Source organism: Parambassis ranga, chromosome 2 (assembly GCF_900634625.1).
Source record: "Parambassis ranga chromosome 2, fParRan2.1, whole genome shotgun sequence".
In the NCBI taxonomy this organism is placed as follows: domain Eukaryota; kingdom Metazoa; phylum Chordata; class Actinopteri; family Ambassidae; genus Parambassis; species Parambassis ranga.
In genome coordinates, this window is record NC_041023.1 from 35,188,758 (window position 1) to 35,212,026 (window position 23,269).

Below are 23,269 nucleotides of genomic sequence, written 5' to 3' on the forward strand. Positions count from 1 at the left end.
ACATCTTAACTGTAGTTCTGTGCAGTTTTGTTTACGGCAACACTTAGCAGATAAGGCTGTTAGCATAGCTTAGCATAAGGGCTAGAAACAGTGGGGTATAGTTAGCTTTTTCAATATTGCTCTAATGTTTGTTTAGGGCAGAATCAGGCTCTGTCCTGTAGTCTTTATGCTAAACTAACCATGTCCTGAAGGCTGATTTGTGTTCGGGAGAGCCAGATGTTCAAAAATTGCTCTCATGCCTGTTTTGTTATTATGAAGCCGCAGAGAAACATGTTAATGTAGCTTTGAGTTAGCCTAGCTTAGCATGTCTAGGTACAACAGTTCATTTAGCCTCTTCAACATCTGTCCATGTCTCAGCAGGAGTTTGTACAGAATAATGCCTGATAGGAACTGTGTGTATGTGATGAAGATTCTCAGTCATTCAGAGGGTTGAGTGCTTCAACCTTCTGAATATATGTGCTGACTTTAGTAGTTTAGTAGTTTCTAGAGAGTGAAAAGTTTGAACTGATTTCAGCCACATCTGTATTAAACACTGTATGACAATATAAACCCCAACAATGAGCTGAACTCAGATCTGAAGTGTGTTCTACGTACACTAAAGGCCCAGTTCTCTCAAATGTTGTTCACAAATGTGTCTGAATCTGTTAGTGAGCACCTCTCCTCCAGCCCCCTCACAGGTGGGGCATATCAAGATGCTGATCAGACAGCAGGAGGTGTGCCCACATTCAAATTGTAAAATTTGGTTAGGTGGTCTTCCTGTCACATGACATGTGTGTGGTGACGGTGATGCTGTACCTCGTGCTGACAGGAAGAGCGAGCTGTTCAGGTAATGTGAGGCCAGACGTTTGCGCTGCAGAGACACAGGAAGAAGGCGTCACATAAATCTGAACACACACTCTGTGACTAAGTAACAGAGCAGCCTCCTGACCTCTGGTTCAAACAGGCCACTGTAGGCAGGGTTGGCTGTGCTTCTCCTCTTCCTCTCCTGCCTCTTCATCTGGATCTCTGTTTAAATAAAACAGACGGATTTTGTTTGTTAAACCCTGTTAAAGAAGCTTTAATCTGCAGATTTGATGTCGTCTGCCATTTCCCATGATGAAGCGACTCAAACAGACTTTTACTTTGAAAGCACAGACACTGGTTTCCTGCGTGAACTCACCTTCCAGGCGTTCTGTGGTGACGAGGCCGAGGGCCACCATGAAGGCGATTTTCTGCAAGAGATACAGAAGATAAAGTCAGACATCAAGATGACCGGAGGTCCTCAAATGCATCTCTGATGATGAGGAGTCTCTCACCTCGGGGTCTTCGTCCTTTCTGTGGGAGGGGGACTTTGGGGCAGGCGGGGCCTCCTGTGATGGGAGTTCAGCCTGGGCCCCCGGAGAGCCCTCAGTGCTGCTGGGAGCCTGCGGCTGGATTATAATGACCTGAACACACACACACACATTAAAGGCAAGGAACAGGAAGGACCGTGGAGTTCATGGAGCGTAATGGTGACGGCTGTCTGCACCTTGACAGCCTCGCTGATGGCGGACACCCCGTTGCCGGTGGCGGGGGAGGCGGCGATGATGGCATAAGCCACACCAGGACCTGCGGAGGCGTGCTGGGTGGGGCCTCCAGAGTCAGGGCTACCCGATGGGGCTAGGGACGGCGAGGTGTCGCTCTGGTTGGGCTGGCGGTCCAGGCTGAAGGTGCTGTTGGCGGTGGGCAGCGTGGGGCCCTGGCTCTTGGGACTGACAACGGCGGTGGCCCTCTGCAGGCTGACAGGCTGCAGCTCCTGGCAAGGACTGTGGGGAAGGCTGTCGGGGATCTGGGTCTTTGGCCTGACCTGAAAAAGGCAGAGGAGAAATGTCAGGTTTAACCTGTGTGTGTGTTTCTGTGTGTACAAAGTGAATCATCCTCTTTATAGAAGCTGATGTTATGTCTGCTAAACTAACGTCTTAGGGGCAGGGAATCAAACCCCCACCCACCTGGTCAGAGCCCACCTGAGCCACAGCCAGCCTTAGTTTCTATAAACATTAATAGCTCTACATCAGAGCTGCAGACTCACTGTGAGCTGTGGTTTGTGCTGCCACCTGCTGGACACTCTGAGGGACTGCCCCAGTGTTTATTTCTGCAGCATGTTTTATACTTCCTGTCTGTGGCACTCTGCCCTGTCAGCTGATCCAGGTGCAGGCGGTGCTGCTGGTCTTACCTGAGGTAGCACAGTGGCTGCTTGTCCTGCCAGCCGGTGCAGGGAGCTGACTTGAGGCACCTTGATGGGAACAGCAGTGAGAGTCCCCAACATCTGAGAGACACAAACACACGGTCTGAACACACGAAGAACAGCTGTTTGATCTTTAGGCAGAAACTGAAGAAAACAACATGTCAGCTGCTGAAGTCTGATTTGTGCTGTTGCTTCAACTTTCTAAATAAAAAGGGTTAATTCATTCTTCTAAGGCCCCTCTGAGCACGCTCAGTGATTGGCCGACACTTCCTATCAAACGGACCTATAAATGAAGCGGAGATGTGGCATCCATGCCCCCCCCCCCCCCCTCCTTCTTTCTTCTTCTGTGAAAATCCTTTCGTTCCATTGTATTGTGCTGCAGAGTGGCTAGGAGAGAAGGGGGAGGGTGATGGGAGGGGGAGGCCGGTTTCCATGGAAACTGCAGGGTGAAAATTCTTGCAGTGCAAGGCCTTTCATTTTCGTAATTGCTGCCTATTTTCTCCAAACCTAAGCACTCTCTTTGTTTTTTTTTTTTGTTTTTTTTTTCTCCTTACTGTGAGCACTCAACCTTGGACCACTGACTTCCTGTTTTTCTACATGAATTTTCTTGTTTCTTCAATAAAGTCAATTCCTCCTCCTCCGATGATGAGCTGAACACATATGGAAAATAAACTCTTCACTCACTTTCCCTTCACTTTCAGTGTTTGTGCTAAGCTAAAGCTAAAGCTGCAGAAAGAGACCTGCAACAATACAAGACTCTGAAAACAGCCTGACCTTTAGGGGGCACTGCAGAGCTGAAAGCAGGTGTGAGCTGACACACACACACTGAGGAGGAAAGCTGCCGTTCCTGCAGTGGCAAGCAGAGGGCGCCACCAGAGACCACGTCAGCTCCTCTCACTGACTCCATCTTTTCATTTCATTCATGTCTGAGAGCTGAGGGGTGAACTCTGCAGGATAATGAGCTGAAGCTGTGACACTCACTCTCTTTCTCTCTCACACACACACACCCTGTGCACAACAGCAGCTCAGCTTCCATTAAATACAGACTTCACTGGAGTTAAGCACCATTTTCAGGACATTAGTGTTTCCTGTAAGTTAAAAACGTGCTGATAAAGTTTCAGACTCAGAATCAGACTGAGAATCTGGACTCTGGATGATGTTTGATCTTCAGTCGCTCCATCAGCTAAGACTTCTGTCACAGATCAGCCTGAGAGAGTCCTGACCCCAGTTACCATGGCAACCCAGCTCCCCATCACATCCATCTCATCTCTCAGCTAGTCCTCCGTAACCTCTGAATCCTCAAACAGGTTGGTCTGAAACAGACACAGGAGCCTCCAGGGAGAGTAGAACCTGACAAACAACTCCTTCCACAACCACTGATACTGTCTCCACCTTTGGACCAGCAGCGCCTCCTTCAGGACCAAAAGAACCGTTACCCACCTGTGGAAACAACATCCTATTAACCAGACCATCAACTAGATTTGACTCATTTTAAAAACCAGTTAGCCACCATGATGCTAACACTCAACTAAGACTTTTGTTTCCATGGTAACAGTGTTCATTTTGTTAGTAAGATAGATAGTTTTCATTAGCAACCTTTTTTTGCTGATAAAAATGAGACGATAACTAAATAAAAACGCACGGTGCCAAAAACGAAGACGAAATGTATTGGCACTTTCGTCAACGAACAAAAACGAGACGGAATTATTGATGAGATGAGATCCAATCAGAGCAAATTTTGTTTGTGGAAGGGAGGGACGAATCAGGAGACGGTGGCAGAGAGCCAATCAGAAGTGATCTCTCTGCGTAAGGACGTTACCCCGCGATGCTGGAAGAAGGCGTACTCATGCATAGCAACACAAAACTGGAGAAGAACAGACACACAGACACGTTTGATGTCAAGACAAACAAGACGGTTTGCAAGTCGTGTGGAGCGACTATCAGCGGTAAAAACACAACAAACGTGAAGCGACATTTGCAGACGAGTCATCTTAACTTCCGTTCAAAGATACACGTGACAAAATCTATAAATGAAGACACAGCTGCTGATGGTTTTACAGCATGCGCACTGTTTCTAAGTTGTCACTGAAGTATTTTGCTGTAGTTATGGAGTATTCATGAAGAAGGTCATGACTTAACAGTGTATTCAGGGAGAGCAGCTCACTGTTCATTGGTTCTTTTGTGAAAAGGTAATAGCAATTAAAAAGGTGTTTGTTTCAAATAACACAAGTTAAAGCTGTGCCTGTTTTTATTGCACTTCAAACCTTAATTATTAATATATATATATATATATATATATATCATAGAATTTTAGTCGACTAAATCCACAGCAGATTTAGTCGACTAAAATTCTTTGATATTTAGTCGACTAAAACTAAACTAAGTTAAACAATGTTGATGACTAAAATGTGACTAAAATCAAATGACATTTTAGTCACAAGACTAAAATAAAAACTAAATCAGAAATTGCTGCCAAAATTAACACTGCATGGTAACAGCCAGTGACACGTCCTAGCATTAGCTTAGCATTAGCATTTGTTTGCTCCTTTCATGGTGGAACTTCTTTGTGGAGGATTGTTGTGTAATAGTTGTGGATTTGTTTGTTACTGTAATAGGCAGACTGTGTTCTGAGCATAAAATCATCATTATTGTACTGATGCAGCGTTTTATCTCTGACAGTGAAGGTGACCACTCTAAAGGGCCTCCACCTTCCTGCTGTTTTGATGGGAGCTGAAGGCGGATGGTGCTGGTGGCCTTGGCTGTGGTTTAAAGAGGATAAAGACGTGTTTGGAAGGCAGCGAGATGGAAAGCCATGAAAGAGAGAGGCAGATCAGCCCACTTTCAAGCAGAGCACACCTCCTCGGAGCAGCTCTTTGTTCCTCTGCTGCAAGCTAACAGGTGCTGAACACACTTCCTCTGTAACCGCTCCTTCACAGAGGCACAGTGAAATCAGCCACAGCAGCAGATTTACACCAACATACTCAGCTTTCTAACTGGAAGAAAAATCCACAAAAACATGCCTCCGTTTAAATTCTGTGTTTTTAGAAAGAATCCATCGAACTGCCTCAAAAAAACTCCACCATCAGGAGGAAGTCTGGATTTAACTTTGTAAACCAGCTGCCTGCAGAGCCCCGACACAACCTGTGTGAGAGAGAGTGAGTGTGTGTGTGTGTCTGTGTGTGAGCACTCAAGAGTTCACTGAAGTGCTGAAACAATGCAGCCATAATATGTGCACTCATGCAGAGCAGCAGTCCCATTACACCTCATTATTGATCTTAAAATTAGTAGCCAGGTGGTCTGAGGGACCTGTCATACCCGCCCCACTTCTCCCCCCTCCTTCCTCCAGTCCACACACCGGCCTATGATTGGTCGAGCATTTATGACTCTGGATGGATGAAGGCAAGGAGAGCGTGGAGGTTTTTCTTTTCTTTCTTTTTATGGCAGCCGGGTGAAGAGTGCTCGCTCCTGCTGAACAATACAGCCATAAAGAGCTGCTTCCCAACCTGTTCACCTCCACCACCGATGAGGGGGGGGGTCCAGTTTCATCCACAGTGACACATTGAAGCTGCAGCTATTTCACACCAAACCTCATCGCATCCAAAAGACAGCAGGCCACGAGCAGCAGCTGAACTAAAACATCTGTGAAGAAAGGATGGCTGCAGCCACATCTGGAGCATCATGCTTTCAATCACATCACATTTCATAAGAACAGTGATGCAGGCGCCCCCTATCAGCAGCACTCTGTAAATAACCCTGAGATTTTAAAGGACTATAATCAATATGTGCTGCATTTATAATCCACATCCAGCAGGAACGTTTTAAATGAGGCAGAGCAAGCACGTGTCCTGTCTGTAAATGTATTCTGACGCACATGTTCCAGCTCCTGTGAGACGGGCTGATCAGCTGGACGTATAGAAAAGGCATAAAGCTGGAGCCTGCGGGCCCTGTCACTCAGCCCCGCTCTCTCTATGGGGCCGTGCAATTACAGTAATAGTGTGGAGGCTGGCAGTGCAGAGCGTGAAGCTCTGATCCTGGCTGTGTGCTGATGGAGGCAATGGTGCTGAATACAAAGTGTGGAGGAGACGAGACGCTGCGGCCTGAATCCTAACAGACACTCAGAGGAAGAGGAGGAAGAACGGCATTACTCCAAACTACAGCGTGTGTTTACCAGGACAAACACATCTGCTGGTTTCCTTCTTTAACAGCCAGCTGCAGCAGGTGGAATAAAGACATGTCTGCTGCTCATTAAAGCTGACACACACACACAGACACAGACACATACACACAACAAATACCATCTAACTAAAGATTAAAATCTGATTTCTATAAGACAATGTTAATGTTTGTTATTGTTTCCAGTGGGTCACCATCTGAGACACCTGTAACATCACCAGAACTCCGGGTCTCAGTGAGCTGGATTTTAGGTTAATGTGCAGAAACACCCGGCCCCGCCCCTTGTTCAGGTGTGCAGTGATGTCATCAGCGTTACCTGGGAGGGAGGCAGCTCTCCGGCTCTTCGGCTGCTGAATGGATGGACTCCGGCGGTGGCCGCTCTGCCACCTGTCTGAAGGTTGATGGGGGATGTCTGCAGTGGCTCCGTGCTGGCCGCCTTCTGTCCGTTGATGTGTGCGGTCACCATGGAGACGGGAGCCTTTGCAGGTACCACGGAGATGGCGATGCCCTGGCTGGGTGGCTTGATGAGAGACAGCGGCTTGGTCGTCCCTACAGGACAACTTCTGACTGCCAGCTTCTGCAGGGAGACGGACAGAGAGGACAGGTGGACTGTTAGGAAGACAGACCGTCTCTGTGGGTATTTGCACTTTGAGAACATACCACTGCTGTCTTACTCAAACAAACTCCAAAAACTACAGCTCCCATCAGCCCTTAGTTTGTCAGCAAACAGAAAGGCAGGAAAGTACTCAATAATACATCTCACACACACACAGAGCAGATCTCTGTGTGTGTAAAGCTGGATCCATACTCCGCGAGACAAAGAGCGGAGAACGCGCTCCACGGGTGGTAAGAGATACAAAAAAAAGGTCTTTTCCGCACTGAGGTACCATACTCCGCGAGACGCGTGTGTGCAGAACTCCTCATACGGCCCGCCCACTAAACTATAAGGAAAGACTGTACTGAGTTTTTAACACACCACAAGGACTTGTGCCATGGCAAGAGGGCATTACACAGAGAGGGTGCCTGCAACAGCGTGAGATGTCCGGCGATGAGTTGTGAAAATGCGACATTAAAAGTAACAATAGCAAAGATTCAGTGTTTGTGCCTTTATGACCACATTTGCACATCTACTGTGTTCCAATGTGCCTGCGATACTTCAAACTGTCCGGTGATGAGCTGTGAAGATGCGACATTAAAAGTAACAATAGCAAAGATATACAGACGTTGTTAACGAGCCTATTATGCCCGGGTATGTAGGACTATATAGAATGGTAACAGTCACCATCTGGTATGTGTGAATGGCTGTCTGGAGTTATTGGTGACAAATCACCCTGACTTGCCTTTCTTTCTTTCTTTCTTTCTTTTATTGCTCATCATGCAAAACCGGTATGGTCTTATCTAAATCTGCTGAATCGGTGCTGTTTATACACCTACCTATATACCTGGAGAGGCTCTTGCGCTTCTCCACTTTCATCACGCCCACAATAAATTCCAACCAATCACAGCATGGTTGCCGCACAGCCTTGAAAGACAAAGTTCGGCCCGGACCCTGTGCACAGGAGTGCGGATCAGCGGGCGGTCAGAGACAAAAAATGACGTCATTTTGTGGGCGTAACGTCTGCAGGGGGGAAAAATGTCTTTGTCTCGCGGAGTATGGATCCAGCTTAAGGGTTAAAGACATACTACAATACAGTAAAAGTACAATGCGCTTAAAATACATAAACAAAAACAAAACTGTAAACAAACAAACAGCAAACTGACCGTCCAGTCTTCACCTCTCTGTGCTCTAACACTACAAACACTGTCAGCAGCTCATGTTAATGTGTCCTCATCCACACTGCTGCTGTCCCAACCACCACACACTGACCTCACACACACTCAGACCCCTCCCCCACCCTCCTCCTGAAGAAACTCAGGCTTCCCTCACAGTGCTGAAAAGAAGAGGCCCTCTAAATATTTTATACTTCTTCCTGATGCATTTCTATGGGTTGGGGGAGGCACCTAAAAAGAAACAAACATGGCTGATCTGAGCATCTTCAGCAGAAATGAAGAGCAAAGAAATACATCTTCCAGCTTCACCTCAGTGAAATCCTCCTCCATCCCCCACCTCACCCCAAAAACCTCACAGTCCTCATTTATCCAGCCCTACACAGAGAGAGGAAGGAGGGCTCATTCATTCAGTTCCCCGCAGCAGATGATGATCAGGCAGTCCACCTTAAAACACAGCTGCCTTAAGGAGGACTGGAGGAGTTCCTTAAAATACATGAAGTTAATTCCTTCAAAACAAGTAATCAATAACAGCATGCTCTTATTTGGAAAAGATGGTTAAGTTTGATGAAATCAAACAAATGGGTCTTAGTTCCCTCCTGAACTTTCTGATCAGAATCTAATGGGACATGTTTCATCCAGAGATGCTTCAGGGAGGCCATGCTGGACCAGAGTGAAAGTACTAGAAGGTAAAAAAAAACATCTGAGCATGATTCAACATGATGGTCACTGTTTAAAATGTGATTCAACAAATGAGTCACTTCAGTGCAGCTGCCAGTCAACAGCCAGGAAACCACTGCCAGGAGTGTCCAGATGTAAACCGCACACAGTGACAGCTCTAATCATCAGAGCTACACACTCACAAAGAATCATCAGGCTTGGAACTTTCGTATGGTCCCTGAACGCGTCATGTACGGCTCAGGCAGTCAGAGGATTTATCAGACCGCAAACTCGATTCTCCAGAACCCCCCTCCCCCCTGCACGTACTCACATGTTATTTATTATTCCCCCTCAACAATACGCATAGTGGGGCCCCATTGTTTCAGGGGATCAATGTAATCCACAGGCAGCCGGAGCAGCCGTCTGCATGGGGACCCAGGGGCAGCCGCACACCATTCACCATTTGTAGGAGCCGGGCACCTCTGATTGTCTCAAAGGTCGGTTGTCTAAAGCCTCTCCAGGCTGAAGAGCCCGGACTTGTCCCTCCTGGAGAGAGCCGAGGAGAAGGTGAATGAAGAGGGATGAATCAGAGAGCCACACTTAAGATGTGAGCAGAGCTGCTTAAAGCCACCTGAGATTAGGTTTAAGATGCAGACCACGGCAGGATGCATGAAACCACCAGTTCCCCACCAGATTGGGCTGCAGCAACCCAGACAATGAACACTAACCGAGAGGACACAAACACACAGAGGATTCAAAGAGCCACAAAAGACACCCTGTACCCTCCGACAGTCTGAAACAGGAAACACGACAAACCAAACAAAATGTCAACATCTTCTACAGCAGCTGTGCTTTTCTTCAGCGCCTTGATAAATTCAGGCCGACTGCCAAACAGCGTCACCTCCGTCACCCTCAGGATGACATGGCTGCCTCTGAAGTAGTGTTGGCTGCACGTGCTACCCCCCTCAGGTTTGAATTTTCAGACACCAGGAGGCCTAATGCACACAGGTGCAACAGAAAACCCCTTCAAACATGGAGGAGGGCGGACTGACCGCCAGCAGGGACGTCAGCGCTGCTCTGAGAGGCTTTAAGGAGCTGTGCCTTTGTGTAAGTGAAATGAGATGCTGGCTTTCATCACCAGTCACTTACCTTTCATCCAGTCAGAGCGGCTTCAATGGAAGTAAAGAAATGGTCTTTCTGACACGCCCGATTTCTGCTGCATTCTCTGACTCCGAGTGTGTGCAGCTCACACAAGCACACACAGGAAATCAGGCTTTAATCATGTTAAAGTCCAACAACACCTTTCAGAGCTTGAGGTCTAAGGATGTTAGAGATTTAAAATAACAGTTTGTGTAGACAGACCTTAAACTTCCTGTTGTTCCTTGAATGCATCATGTTTGCACTAACAGGCTTGTGTAACTGTTATTCTGCACACAGACATGCTTGCAGCCATGCTGCTGTTTCTTATGGAACTCCGTCATCACACAGAGAAAAAAGCTGAGGGTTGAGTGAAGCCCTGTCTGAAAGGTTAAGTGTTTTCTCTGAATGTTCTGCTTCACAGATTGTCTTTGAACTCTCCAATGGCAGAACTTAATTGAGAATGCCGCCGACGCTCGGCGGCCACAGTTAAGGTCGTCTGCCAGCGCCACTGTTTACCGCAGATGCGGCGAGTGGACAGAATTATCCACACTCATTGGGTCCTCTGTTTTGATAGTGTGCCTTTGAGATAACAGGGCTGCTGAAAAAGGCATTAGTAGCTGTTCAGATTTCCATCAGCGCAGCTGCCAGGCAGCTGCTTTGTTTACACCCCATTTACCAACGAGGCCCCTCAGACCAGGAAGGTGCTGCAGTCCGTCCTTCCCTCGTGTCCCTTCAATCAATTGAGTCCCTTCAATAGAAACATGCTGTGTTACAGCAGAACGAGTGAAAATAGTCAAACATCACACCGAGCAGCTGCCCTGCTGCAGAAACCTCCACTCTACTTCCTGTTTAAGGACAGTTTTCAGGGAGAGGTCCTGTGACACTGAGGCAGATCTCAGTGCTGATTGGTTAAGGCTGTTCCATACTCCACGAGAACAGAGAACAGGGAACTCGCTCCACGGGTGGTAAGAGTGAAAAAAAAGTTATTTTTGGCACGGAGGTACCATACTCCGCGAGACGTGTGTGTGTGCAGAACTCCTCATACGGCCCTCCCACGCAGCGCACGTCACACACAAAAGGTTGACAATGCAATTGTATTACAAATTGTAAGCACAGTCATGGTTACCTGGCCTAACGAGCTGATAATGTTCATGGAAGAGGGCGTACAGCATGACAATAGATAGAAGATCAGTGTAGCCAACTGTAGCAGACCTCTGGACCTCTGGGAGTTTAATTCTGTGAATGTGTGGATGACTGTTTGCAATAATACATCCCGTCTCGTGGTGTTTAAGGTGCGCGAGCCGCTGTAACGCTGTGATCAATACTGGGATTCATTTTTATTACCACCTTTTGGACAGACTCTCTGCTCTGTGCGCCGTGTTTCTCCTTCCAGGAGCTGTTTGCAGGCTGCTCATCTAAACTGTCCATCGTCGTTGTACTTCCTCCTTCTGTCTGTGTGTTCTGCACATGAAGAAGCTCTTGCGCTTCAACACATTCATCACGCCCACAATAAATTCTGACCAATCACAGCATGGTTGACGCACAGCCTTGAGAGAAAAAGTTCTGCCCGGGCCATGTATACGAGATTGCTGCACAACGGGCGGTCCGAGATAAAAAAACGACATCATTTTGTGGGCGTAACGTCTGCAGGGGAAAGGGAGTTCTCTGTTCTCGCGGAGTATGGATCCAGCTTTAGACTTGGAGGTAAACAAATGAGAACCAGCAGAGAGACACTGATTTACACAGAGTTCCTGCGGTGTAAAAACACACTGGAAGCCCTGGAACAAATGGATCTCTTAATGACGATCAAAAACTTTCAGCTCGTCGGCCTACAGCTTTCAACCTTTCAGAATAAAAGCTTTTGGTGGAAGGAAACTAAAAACAGAAAGTAATAAGTGGAAGAAGGAAGAGAGAGAAGTGAAGCTCAATAAGAACACCTGCACGGCTCCAAGCTTTATTATGTCATATTCTGACCCAGATTAAGAAAAATCTGAATGTTTATTTTGAAAAACCACTGAGCTGACTGCAGTGTTTGCACGAACAGACTCCCAGCTCTGTGCCTGGCAAAGGGACAGCTTATCATCAGGGGCACACAGGACAGTCTGGCCCCTCGCCCACACTTTGGGCGAAGGGGGTCATCAGGGATCCAGGCCCCCCGCTGCCCCACATGTGGAGGAGGAGGAGGCTCAGCCAGCACACACAGCGTGGCTGCGGCCCAGCTGGGAAGCGGTCCAGAGGTGATTCTGGCGTCCGACAGCCACATGTGTCACTGCGACAAACAGCGCTCTGTCAGGACGGCAGACTGACGGGTTAATCCAGGAGTTTATCTGAAAACAGCGGGTGCAGCAGATCCAGCAGAGCGCCACAGGAAGGAGACAAACACGGGAGGACGTGTGTCCAGAATATTCCCTAAAACATGGTGTGGGTTCATGCAGACTTTCACCACATCAGACACCAAACGTCTCTGACTTCCTACAAGCTGCATGCTCTTCATGCTGCAGTCCAAAGCTGCTTGTGAGCATCACTGCTACTCTGCTTCTGTCTAGCAGCAGATAACTATCACATTAAAATGTTCATTATGCAGCCAAACAACAGACAGGACTCGGCACACAGCCCGTGTCCTTCCTCCTCATTTCCTGATCATGTGGTCAGTCTGCACCCGTCACACCAGACAGACAATAAATCCATTTAAATGCAAATCAAACACGCCTGAGTCTAATTTTGTTCAGAGTTCATTGGAATGTGACACACCGCATCAGCTGCTGCCCTGACAGTGGGACGATCAATGCATTTATTAGCTGTTCAATGACAGTTCAGACTAATAATTAAACCTTTTTTACAGACGATAAAATATTACTGTGTTAAACGTCTCTTTTATTATTTTCTTTATTATCAAAAAATTGATCCTTTAAATGGAGCTCATTGTTTCCTTTATGTTTACATGTTTATCACTATGTTTATTGTCTTCTGTTAAAGTTGAGATTTTCACAATAAAACACTTCCAGGTTGACTGATCTGAGAAGTAGAGATGGATTATGAATAACAGTGTTAATAGAAGTCCTGAGTGTTAGCGGACAAACCAAAGCTACATCTGGACTGTTTGTCATCACATCCTAATGACCAGCAGCAGTTTCACTGCAAACAGAGCTGTTTACCCATCTAACAGAGAGAAACTTTAATTACAAATGCAGAGTGTGACAGAGCCTCTTTAATCAATCAATAGCTGTGATTGATCGCTAGCTGTGATCGCTTTGTTTTCCAGCTTCTTTTGATTCCTGCAGCACAGAACAAAACAGGAAGCAGCTTCAAACTCTCCGACGGTCAGAAATTCTGCTGGAGCCCACTGCAAGGCTGCAGCTATCATCGCCCAGATTTCCATCAGCAGTCTTTGCTAATTGTGTTTTGAGCAGTGACAGAGCTGCTGAATGGGAGCTGATAGAAGATGTGAGGGATGAAACGCCTCTTTCTGCTGCATCCTTACTTCGCTGCTGATTTGCTGAGAGGTGATGAAGGTTGTTGTCACGCCGCCTGCTGCTCCACCAGCGCTGCTCTCATTAAAGACTAAATGATCAAATCTCACACTCACTATTGGAAGGCCAACACCCCCACCCCTCCCCCGCATCACCAGTTAAATATCCTGATTTCAGAAGGCCGGTCTTTACTCCACAACAGAAATGTTGCCATGGAGACTCCATCACAGCAGGACAGCTGCTGCGTAAAGAAAACAGAAACATTGGGCTGGATCCTCTCAGGGTCTGCTCATCCTGTTTTTTATAATAAAAGCTCAGGTTGTCTTCACACATGTGTTTGTTCAAACCTCAACAGCCCAGCAGCTTCCAGTCACTTCCCATCAGCCTCTAGGAGAGAGGGGGATTCACCTCACCATGGACAGAGAGCACGGAGCAGGTGATGCTCTTAAGCTTGTTCCATACTCCACGAGAACAGAGAACTCGCTCCTCACTCCACGGGTGGTAAGAGTAAAAAAAGTTTGTTTCGGCACAGAGGTACCATACTCCGCAAATTGTGTGCACAGTCTTGGTTACCTGGCCTAACGAGCTGATAATGCTCAGGGAAGAGGGCGAATAACATGACAATAGATAGAAGATCAGTACAGCTGACTGTAGAACGGACCTCTGGTCTGTGTGAGTTTAATTCTGTGAATGTGTGGATGACTGTCTGGAAAAATACATCCCATCTCCCGGTGTTTAATGTGCACGTCCAGCAACTGTAACGCTGTGATCAATACTGGGATTCATTTTTATCACCACCTTTTGGATCTGTAAGATGGCGCTGTCTCAGACAGCAGCTTGTAGTAGCACCGCTGAGTGACACCACTATGGCCGGTAAGAAGAAAGGAGGGGGGCTCGCCGTGCTTGTTAACAACAGGTGGTGCAACCTGGAGCATATCCACGTCAAGGAGCGAGTGTGCAGTCCCGACGTGGAGCTTATTGCTATCAGACTCCGTCCATATTATTTGCCACGGGAGTTTACAAACATCCCGGTGCCTTCATCTTCATCACAGGGGACTTCAATCACGCCTGTCTCTCCTCCACTCTGCCTACATTCCAGTAGTATGTCCAGTGTCACACAAGAGAGAATATGACTCTGGATTTATAGTATGCTAATGTGACCAATGCATACACTTCCACTGCTCTTCCTCCACTGGCAAGTCTGACCATAACCTCGTCCTGCTCTCCCCATCATAGACACCTGTGGTTCAGCAGCAACCAGTCACTGTGAGGACTGTTAGGAAATGGTCTGATGGTGCCATGGACTGTCTGCGTGATGCCCTGGAAACTACCGACTGGTCAGTTCTGTATGAACCACATGGTGATGACCTGGATGGACTAACAGACTGTGTTTCTGATTACATCAAGTTCTGTACTGACAAGTCCATCCCCACCAAGAAGGTGCGCTGTTACCCTAACAACAAACCATGGGTAACAAGTGACCTGAAGGCCCTTCTGAATGAGAAGAAGAGGGCCTTCATGGCTGGGTACCATGCTGAGCTCAGGAGAGTTCAGAAGGAGCTGAAACACAGCCTGAAGGAAAGCAAGCAGGTAAGCAGGAGAAAGCTGGAGGAGAGACTGGAGAGAAAACAGACCAGAGATGTGTGGAGTGGGATAAGAGCAATCACTGGCTTCCAGAGGAAAGGAAGATGTACAGCAGTGGAGCGACACGGGGAGCGACCTGGGACAAAAAAAAAAAAACGCATGACGCATGCACACACGCGGTCCTACCGCAGCATGAACGGACTCCGTATATTACGAGGCGCCTTTGAAGTCCCCTGTGATGAAGATGAAGGCACCACTTGTGTCCGCACTCAATCCGGCTTCATCCAGCATGTTTGCTGTCCTCCAAACCACTAGGTTTGACATCTGGATTGATCTGGATCAAATCCTGCTTAAGCCACATTTTTTCCCCCAGTGTTTTGGAGGACCGCAAACAAGCCGGATAAAGCCAGATTAGAAAATAGGTCTGAACGTATCCAGCTTAAAGACTATCCAGATACAATCCTACTCTAGCTGGAATGACTTTCTCCAGTGTGAATGGGGCCAGAGAGGCCAAAGGACTCCTTCACACCTCCCATGGCCTCTGCCACCTTCCTCCCCCTCCCCCCTGCTGATCCCAAACACTGACTCCACCCCCAGACAGGACTACAGATCACTTCCAGCCAGGTGAGGAGACAGCTGGAGAGACATTCCAGCTAGAGTAGGATTGAGCCCAGACAACCTTTAAGCTGGATGCGTTCAGACCTATTTTCAAATCTGGCTAGCACACATCAACCGGAAGTAGTATGTCGCTAACCGGAAGTAGCATGTCGCTAGCTGGATTCGCTAGCCACATTTGCGTTCACACCCGAGCCACATTTGAGCCAATCCGGCCGGATTTAAATCAAACTGGATACTGCCGGATTTCAGGTGTTCACACTCAGAAAAAAAACTGCAGCACCTGTTTAACCAGAGCCTTCATCTTTAGAGGATTCCAGTGCAATGCAAGACATCCTGCCTGGTGCCAAAGAAGAACCATCCTGTGGCACCAAATGACTACAGGCCAACAGCACTGACCTCACATGTTATGAAAGTCATGGAGCCGCTGGTGCCGTCTCACCTCAGACCCCTGGTGAGCCCCTTCCAAGACCCACTGCAGTTTGCATATCAGCCTGAGGTCAGGGTTGATGATGCAGTGACATATCTGCTGCAGAAGGCTTACTCCTCCCTGGACAGACTGAACACCACGGTGCGGGTCATGTTCTTTGACTTCTCTTCTGCCTTCAACACCATCCAGCCGAGACTGTTGAGGATTAAGTTAGAGCAACACTGGGGCTCCTCAAGGAACTGACTGACTTCCAGTACTGCTCTGAGACATGTCACCTTTAAGCTGGATCCATACTCCGCGAGACAAAGAGCGGAGAACGCACTCCACGGGTGGTAAGAGATACAAAAAAAAGGTCTTTTCTGCACTGAGGTACCATACTCCGCGAGACGCGTGTGTGCAGAACTCCTCATACGGCCCGCCCACTAAACTATAAGGAAAGACTGTACTGAGTTTTTTAACACACCACAAGGACTTGTGCCATGGCAAGAGGGCATTATACAGAGAGGGTGCCTGCAACAGCGTGAGATGTCCGGCGATGAGTTGTGAAAATGCGACATTAAAAGTAACAATAGCAAAGATTCAGTGTTTGTGCCTTTATGACCACATTTGCACATCTACTGTGTTCCAATGTGCCTGCGATACTTCAAACTGTCCGGTGATGAGCTGTGAAGATGCGACATTAAAAGTAACAATAGCAAAGATATACAGACATTGTTAACGAGCCTATTATGCCCGGGTATGTAGGAGTATATAGAATGGTAATAACAGTCACCATCTGGTATGTGTGAATGGCTGTCTGGAGTTATTGGTGACAAATCACCCTGACTTGCCTTTCTTTCTTTCTTTTATTGCTCATCATGCAAACCAGTATGGTCTTATCTAAATCTGTTGAATCAGTGCTGTTTATACACCTACATATATACCTGGAGAGGCTCTTGCGCTTCTCCACTTTCATCACGCCCACAATAAATTCCGACCAATCACAGCATGGTTGCCGCACAGCCTTGAAAGACAAAGTTCGGCCCGGACCCTGTGCACAAAAGTGCGGATCAGCGGGCGGTCAGAGACAAAAAATGACGTCATTTTGTGGGCGTAACATCTGCAGGGGGGGAAAATGTCTTTGTCTCGCGGAGTATGGATCCAGCTTTAGAAGTACTCGGATGACGCAGCCATAGTTGGTTGTGTGGAGAACAGACAGGAGGATGAGTACAGAGGCCTTGTGGAGTGTTTTGTCAGGTGGTGTGGAGAGAATCACCTGCAGCTGAACGTGGCCAAGACAAAGGAGATGGTGGTGGACTACAGCAGGGAAAAGCCCCTGCCCTCCCCAGTCTGTACCAGTGGGAAAGATGTGGACATAGTTCCATCTTACAAGTTCCTGGGGGTCCAACTGGACAATAAACGAGTGGTCCACAAACACTGAGGCTGTGTACAAGAAGGGCATGAGCAGACTACTACTGAGGAGACTCAGGTCCTTCAATGTCTGCAGCAGGACGCTCTACATGTTCTACCAGTCTGTCATGGCGAGCACCATCTTCTTTGCTGTGGTGTGCTAGGGATCAGGCATAAAAGCAAAGGACGCCAACAGACTGGACAAACTCATCAAAAAGGTGGGGTCTGTTGTTGGCTTTAAGCTTGTCAACCTGGAGGAGGTGGCAAGGGAAAGAGTGCTGGCTAAACTGCTGTCAATCATGAACAATCCTTCCCACCCTCTCCACAACACCGTGGACAGACTGAGAAGCAGCTTCAGCAACAGACTCCTGCTGCCCCGCTGCTCTAAGGAATGGTACAGGAAGTAATTCCTGCCGACCGCCATCAGACTGTATAACTCCTCTGTGACTGTCAGAGCTGTGCTCACTAACTCGGACTAAAGCATAATCACAGGTACATTTCAAACTGCTCAGTTACATTAACTGTGTTTTCATGCTTCTTATCTTCTTTGATCTGCTTTATGTGTGTATTTGTACATTTGCTTCTTCTTTTGTTGCTGCCATGTGCGTGTATGTGTATGTGTATATAAGAGTTTTTGCATGTGATAATTGTATTTATTGTTTTTTGATATGCTGCTGCTACAACTTAATTTCCCCACAGGGATTAATAAAGTAAATATCTATCTATCTATCTATCTATCTATCTATCTATCTATCTATCTATCTATCTATCTATCTATCTATCTATCTATCTATCTATCTATCTATCTATCTATCTTGTACAGACACTCTTCTCTGTGCGCCGTGTTTCTCCTTCAAGGAGCTGTTTGCCAGCTGCTCATCTAAACTGTCCATCGTCGTTGTACTTCCTCCTTCTGTCTGTGTGTTCTGCACCTGAAGAAGCTCTCTTGCGCTTCACCATATTCATCACGCCCACTAAATTCCAACCAATCACAGAATTGTTCTCGCACAGCACTGAGAGAAAAAGTTCTGCCTGGGCCATATGTCCGAGAGAGCTGCAGAGAGAAAAATAATGTCATTTTGTGGGCGTAATGTCAGCAGCGAGTTCTCTGTTCTCGTGGAGTATGGATCCAGCTTTACACTGAAGGGGAGTGTGTGTCTTCTGTCTGACACACACAGAGGTGTGTTTGTTTTGGACCGTTTCGGTTAATGTATTAAAGGTTACACATCTTCAAGTCTCCTACAGGGGCAGGGCAGAGGAGGACATGTGATGCAGACACAGGAAGTGACTTGATTGGTTTACTTTGTACATTTCTAATGAACTCAAAGCATCACGGAGTGACTGATGCTGATGAACTTAGAAACTTGTCTCTGTCTGCATCTGTTTCAGAGGGAAAACACGACGGTCTGTTCACCTGTTGCTCTCCTGCAGCAGACCAACATGTCTGTTTTATCTGAGGCCAAACTGAACACCAGGGCTGCAGCCAGAGGCCCGTCACTGTAATCAAGACATTCATTTGCCACACACCTCCAAGCAGGAGCAGAGAATATTGACCAGCACAGCGGCGGCCACCATCACAAACCACTGAAAGGTCAGACTCTATATCAAATGAGGCGCTGAGGAGAAATTATAAAGCTGCTGCCACCGATCACCTCGGCTCAGCTATCCTGATCACAGACAATAAGAGGATGAAAAATGGCTGGCGTGCGAGGCTGCAGCTTAGCTGCATTCAGAGGGGCTATTGACCTTCAAACCCTAATGATGTTTTGAAGGTTTGTGCTAAGAAATGGTGAGAACAGGGCGATGCTGGTGGAAAAAACAAACAAGACAAGATGAAGGTTCACTGTGATCTGCCTCATAAGAGCATCAACATGTGGCTCTGAGAAGAGAGGAGGACGGAGGGTAACTGGAGTCCTTTCACAGAGAGTTACTCAGGGATTATTAATCTGAGGAACAATTTTAGTCATTTCAGGGACCGAGGATTTTAAATTAAAAAAAAGAATAAACCCTTATTTAACAGGGACAAATGACTCATTTAAGGATTTATTTCTCTGCTGATGAAGGTCATGAATGTGACTACAATTTTATACAGGTGCAGTAAAAAAAAAGAACCACACAGAAATGTTCACTATTACATAAAAAGTTTCCTTCACAGCAAACATGAGACTGTTATTCTGGATTTTTGTAGCATGTTTTCCTGACATGCCATGGAGTGAAGCTCAGAGAGAACTTATATATATTTTCTGCTTCCTCCCAGCAGCCCCCTCTTCCCATCATAAATAGCCTCACATATGGCTCAAAAACTGACATGTTATTAATTCAGCCTGCACTTGGCAGCATGGTGCCGAGCTGAGAGCACTGGACCAGGACCAGAGGGGGTCTGACGGAGTCCAACTGGCCTGTGGGAAGCTTTAGCTCCAGGGTCGGTGCCCCGCACTTGCTGCAGAGAAAACAACCATTTAACATGTTGGATTAGCTGGGATTAAGGACATCTGTTGAGCAAAATGAGCTGCTTCTGTCGGTGTTATCTTTCCCTGCTGCGACGGCAGAAAGCAGCAGGAGGAGAAATTAAAAGTCAGGTTCTGGAAGTCACCTGGAGGAAAACAGCCCTCAGAGAAAAGCTGGGCTCACTATTTATCAACAGATACAATACCAAGAGGCTAACAGCTGCTAACAGTTCTTAGCTGAATGTATTAGACTTCCACTTCACCAAACCAAAGCTGTGAATTTAAATTGTTCCTTTTTTCTAAGTTCTCTTGAAATTAAAGTAACAAATAGTTCTGAGTTAGTGTTTTGATGCCTGCTTTGGTCCTGATGACAGGACTGTCCAAGCAGACATGTCAGGGGACTCAGACATCAGTGGGAGGAAGAGGAGTCTCTCAGAAATGTGCCTCATCTTCTCAGATATGATGGAACCATTGTGATCAAAGTCATCAATGACAAACACCACACAACCGTCCATAAAAACACACTCGCAGCTCACTACTGACTGTTCAATCTGTAACTCTCTCCACACTGATCAATACTCACAGTTGTGATTTTGAATTATTGATCAGAACACTGAGCCTCTGGTATTTTTAGTGGAGTAATGTTTTCATTCATCGAAACCTTTATCAATAAAACAGATCTGAATAAACATTCAGAACCAGCAGCTAAATAAACAGATTGGTCTTTAAATGTCACACAGCTGATTAATCAATCACCTTCCAGACATATCAGAGGAAGCCAGTCTTAGTAATAAAAGACAAAAGATAAAAACCTAAAAATTAAAGATCACATTAGACCTCTCAGAGATCCTGTTTATGATCAATAAATTAATGACATGAACACAAACACACACAATCTAAAGTTTTCTAAACACTCTTCACACCAAACCCTAATGTGTGGTGATGGAAGACGGATGGGAGGAAGAAGAGGACAGCTGGCTTTCCTGTAGAGGGAGAGACAGAGAGGAGGAGGAGGAGGAGGAGGAAGGGGTGTTCTTTGCCTGGGTGGTGGGGGAGTTTGAAGGAGGGAGGGGGGGGAGGAGGGGCTGGAGGCCAGCAGATGGACTCCTGCTAACAATAGAGACGGACAGATGCAGCCACAAAGAACAGCAACCACACAGACTCACACTTCAGCGCACAAAAACACTCAGACAAACCTCCCAGCCTGAACACTGATGTGTGATGAAAGCTGCAGTTACCTCCACGGCCACCAGGGGCCCCAACATCTGAAAACCCCTCACAGCACACAGAGGAGGGTCTGACTCCCCCCAGACTCACAGCTCAGTGTAAATGTGTGATTCTAACTTTGATCTAATGTGTCTGAAGTTCATTCATTTTATCAGTTAATGTTACGTACATCTTCTCGGTATGTTAGAACACATATTTACATGTAGCACATGTTTTTAACTTTCACTGACAGCTCCTCGCACAGGGTCAGCTGTAGTTATTTTATATATAGGACTAGCCAGCAGAAGAACAAAGAATCCTGAAACAGATGGTCTAAACACATCAGATTCTGGATTACTGGAGACACTGAGACCGAAGGAACCAGCAGAACTGGGACAGGTTCTCCTGCCACACAGAGCAAAACCAGCTCAAAGTTCAAAGGCCCAAATCACAGTCCTTTATTTCTGATAACATCTTCATTGTTTTAAAAAAATGTCATAAGCTGATCGTGCAGCTTTCTGAATGTGCTTCATCAAAGGCAGAAAAAAAACCTCTCTGACAATAAAGACAATAAAACTCCCCGTGCACAGATTTCATTAAGTCTCCTTTGTAAAGTGAGCAGTGTAATGACTGAACATCTGCTGTCAGCAGCCTCACACTCCATCTCTGCAGACATCTGAGAACTTCCTGCAGTCGCCCAGGGGGCTCCGAAGGGACAAAGGGAGGCCGCCCATCCCCCCTCCTCCCTGCTCCAGAGGGGTGACAGCCTGAAGAAACATCCCAACACTCTGCTCCATGCAGACATCAAACATAACACAAAGAGGTAAGCTAGGCTAGGCTAGCCATGTGGGCTGACAGGGTACAACAAGGACCATGTTTGAGGGTGATTTGATAAATCTGTTTAACTGTTAATGTGTGCAGTCATTTCACTTTGTGGAAAACCTACAAATATCATTCAGCTTCAGGTCCGTTTGGATATTTAAAAGTAGTTTTCTGCTCTGAGATGTGTTCCTCTGGAAGGCGCACTGTTCCTCTAAAACAGGCCCGACTTGAAGCTCCTTATCGGCACTCCTGAAGGAGCTGCTCTCCTCTCGCTCTTTATCTGCTGTCTCTCCGAGTGTGACGGCTCTCAGTATCGGCGCGTTTGGTTTGGCCCAGCGGGCAAATATTGACCGACTGGATGCGAATGAAAGACGGTTCGTTTGAGTGTTCCTCGCCGCACGCAGGAGGTGGAGCTCTTTCAAAAAGAGAATGGAGGATATTTGGAACGTGGTGTGGGGCCTCGCATCACCATCGGCCATTTTCTTTCATTATTGCCCTCTGTCTGCCACCTGCTGCAGCCATCATCTCAGCTGGTTCCAAGCCGTCGCTTCCTCCTTCAAGACTGTACTCAAACACAATCCAGCCACACATCAAGGTGTGTGTTCTACTCACACACACACCTCGAGTAGTTCCCTCTCCAACTCAATGATTCACTCCATCCAGCCAATTACAGCCCTTTTAACAAGTGGCCGGCACCACTGAAGCAGCCCCCCCTCTCCTCACTACTTTTTTCCACACCATTATAGCTCATCCACAATCACTTCAAATTAGATCTACCAGTCAATACCAGCAGTCAATATTTAATTTGCTCAGAGCAGGTGGCAGCTCAGGCAGAAACACGGAGGATCCCCAACACAGGTCGCCATTCCAACCACTGCGTCCTTCACAGGGAGCAGAGGACGGGGCACTGAGCATGCTCAGCATGAAGTCAAGTCCAGGAATGAGCTGTAGCAGCTGAATGCAAAGTTAGGTTTTTGGAAACTATGAGCTGCAGGACTAACACGACTAAGTTTGACCACCTGCTGCACTGAGTTTCACCATCACCCACAAGCACACAGATGTGAGCCCACTACAACAACAATGGCAGAAGGCAGTGGTATCAACCAGTGCAGAGCAGCATGTTCTTAAAAGAGGTTCAACGTCTGTGGCGTGGAATTGGTTTGGATGTGAAACGGCTGACCTTGAGCAGAGGGAGAAACACAACAAAACCTGTTCAATCATTTCAAACATCACCATAAGCTGGAGTTCAGTGAAAGCCCCAAAAAAAGCCCAACCAGGCCACAGCAAAGTCTGCTCCAGCGAATATTGGAAAGAATTCCACTCAGCCGAGAATCCACGACATGTTTAGTCATTCTGCTCCTTA

At 47.0% G+C, this 23,269-nt stretch overlaps 1 protein-coding gene across 2 annotated transcripts in view; it reads right to left on the reverse strand.

Annotated features, from left to right (window-relative positions):
- Positions 1-23,269, reverse strand: part of phf21b (PHD finger protein 21B) — a 65,399-nt gene that overhangs the window by 2,423 nt on the left and 39,707 nt on the right. For both annotated transcript variants that reach the window (XM_028394360.1, XM_028394351.1), the window contains exons 3-9: positions 6,693-6,953; positions 2,192-2,284; positions 1,508-1,825; positions 1,296-1,424; positions 1,160-1,211; positions 929-1,005; positions 796-850 (exon numbers count right to left, since the gene is read on the reverse strand). In XM_028394360.1, coding sequence (XP_028250161.1) covers positions 796-850; positions 929-1,005; positions 1,160-1,211; positions 1,296-1,424; positions 1,508-1,825; positions 2,192-2,284; positions 6,693-6,953 — 985 coding nt within the window. The remainder of the gene's footprint in view (positions 1-795; positions 851-928; positions 1,006-1,159; positions 1,212-1,295; positions 1,425-1,507; positions 1,826-2,191; positions 2,285-6,692; positions 6,954-23,269) is intronic.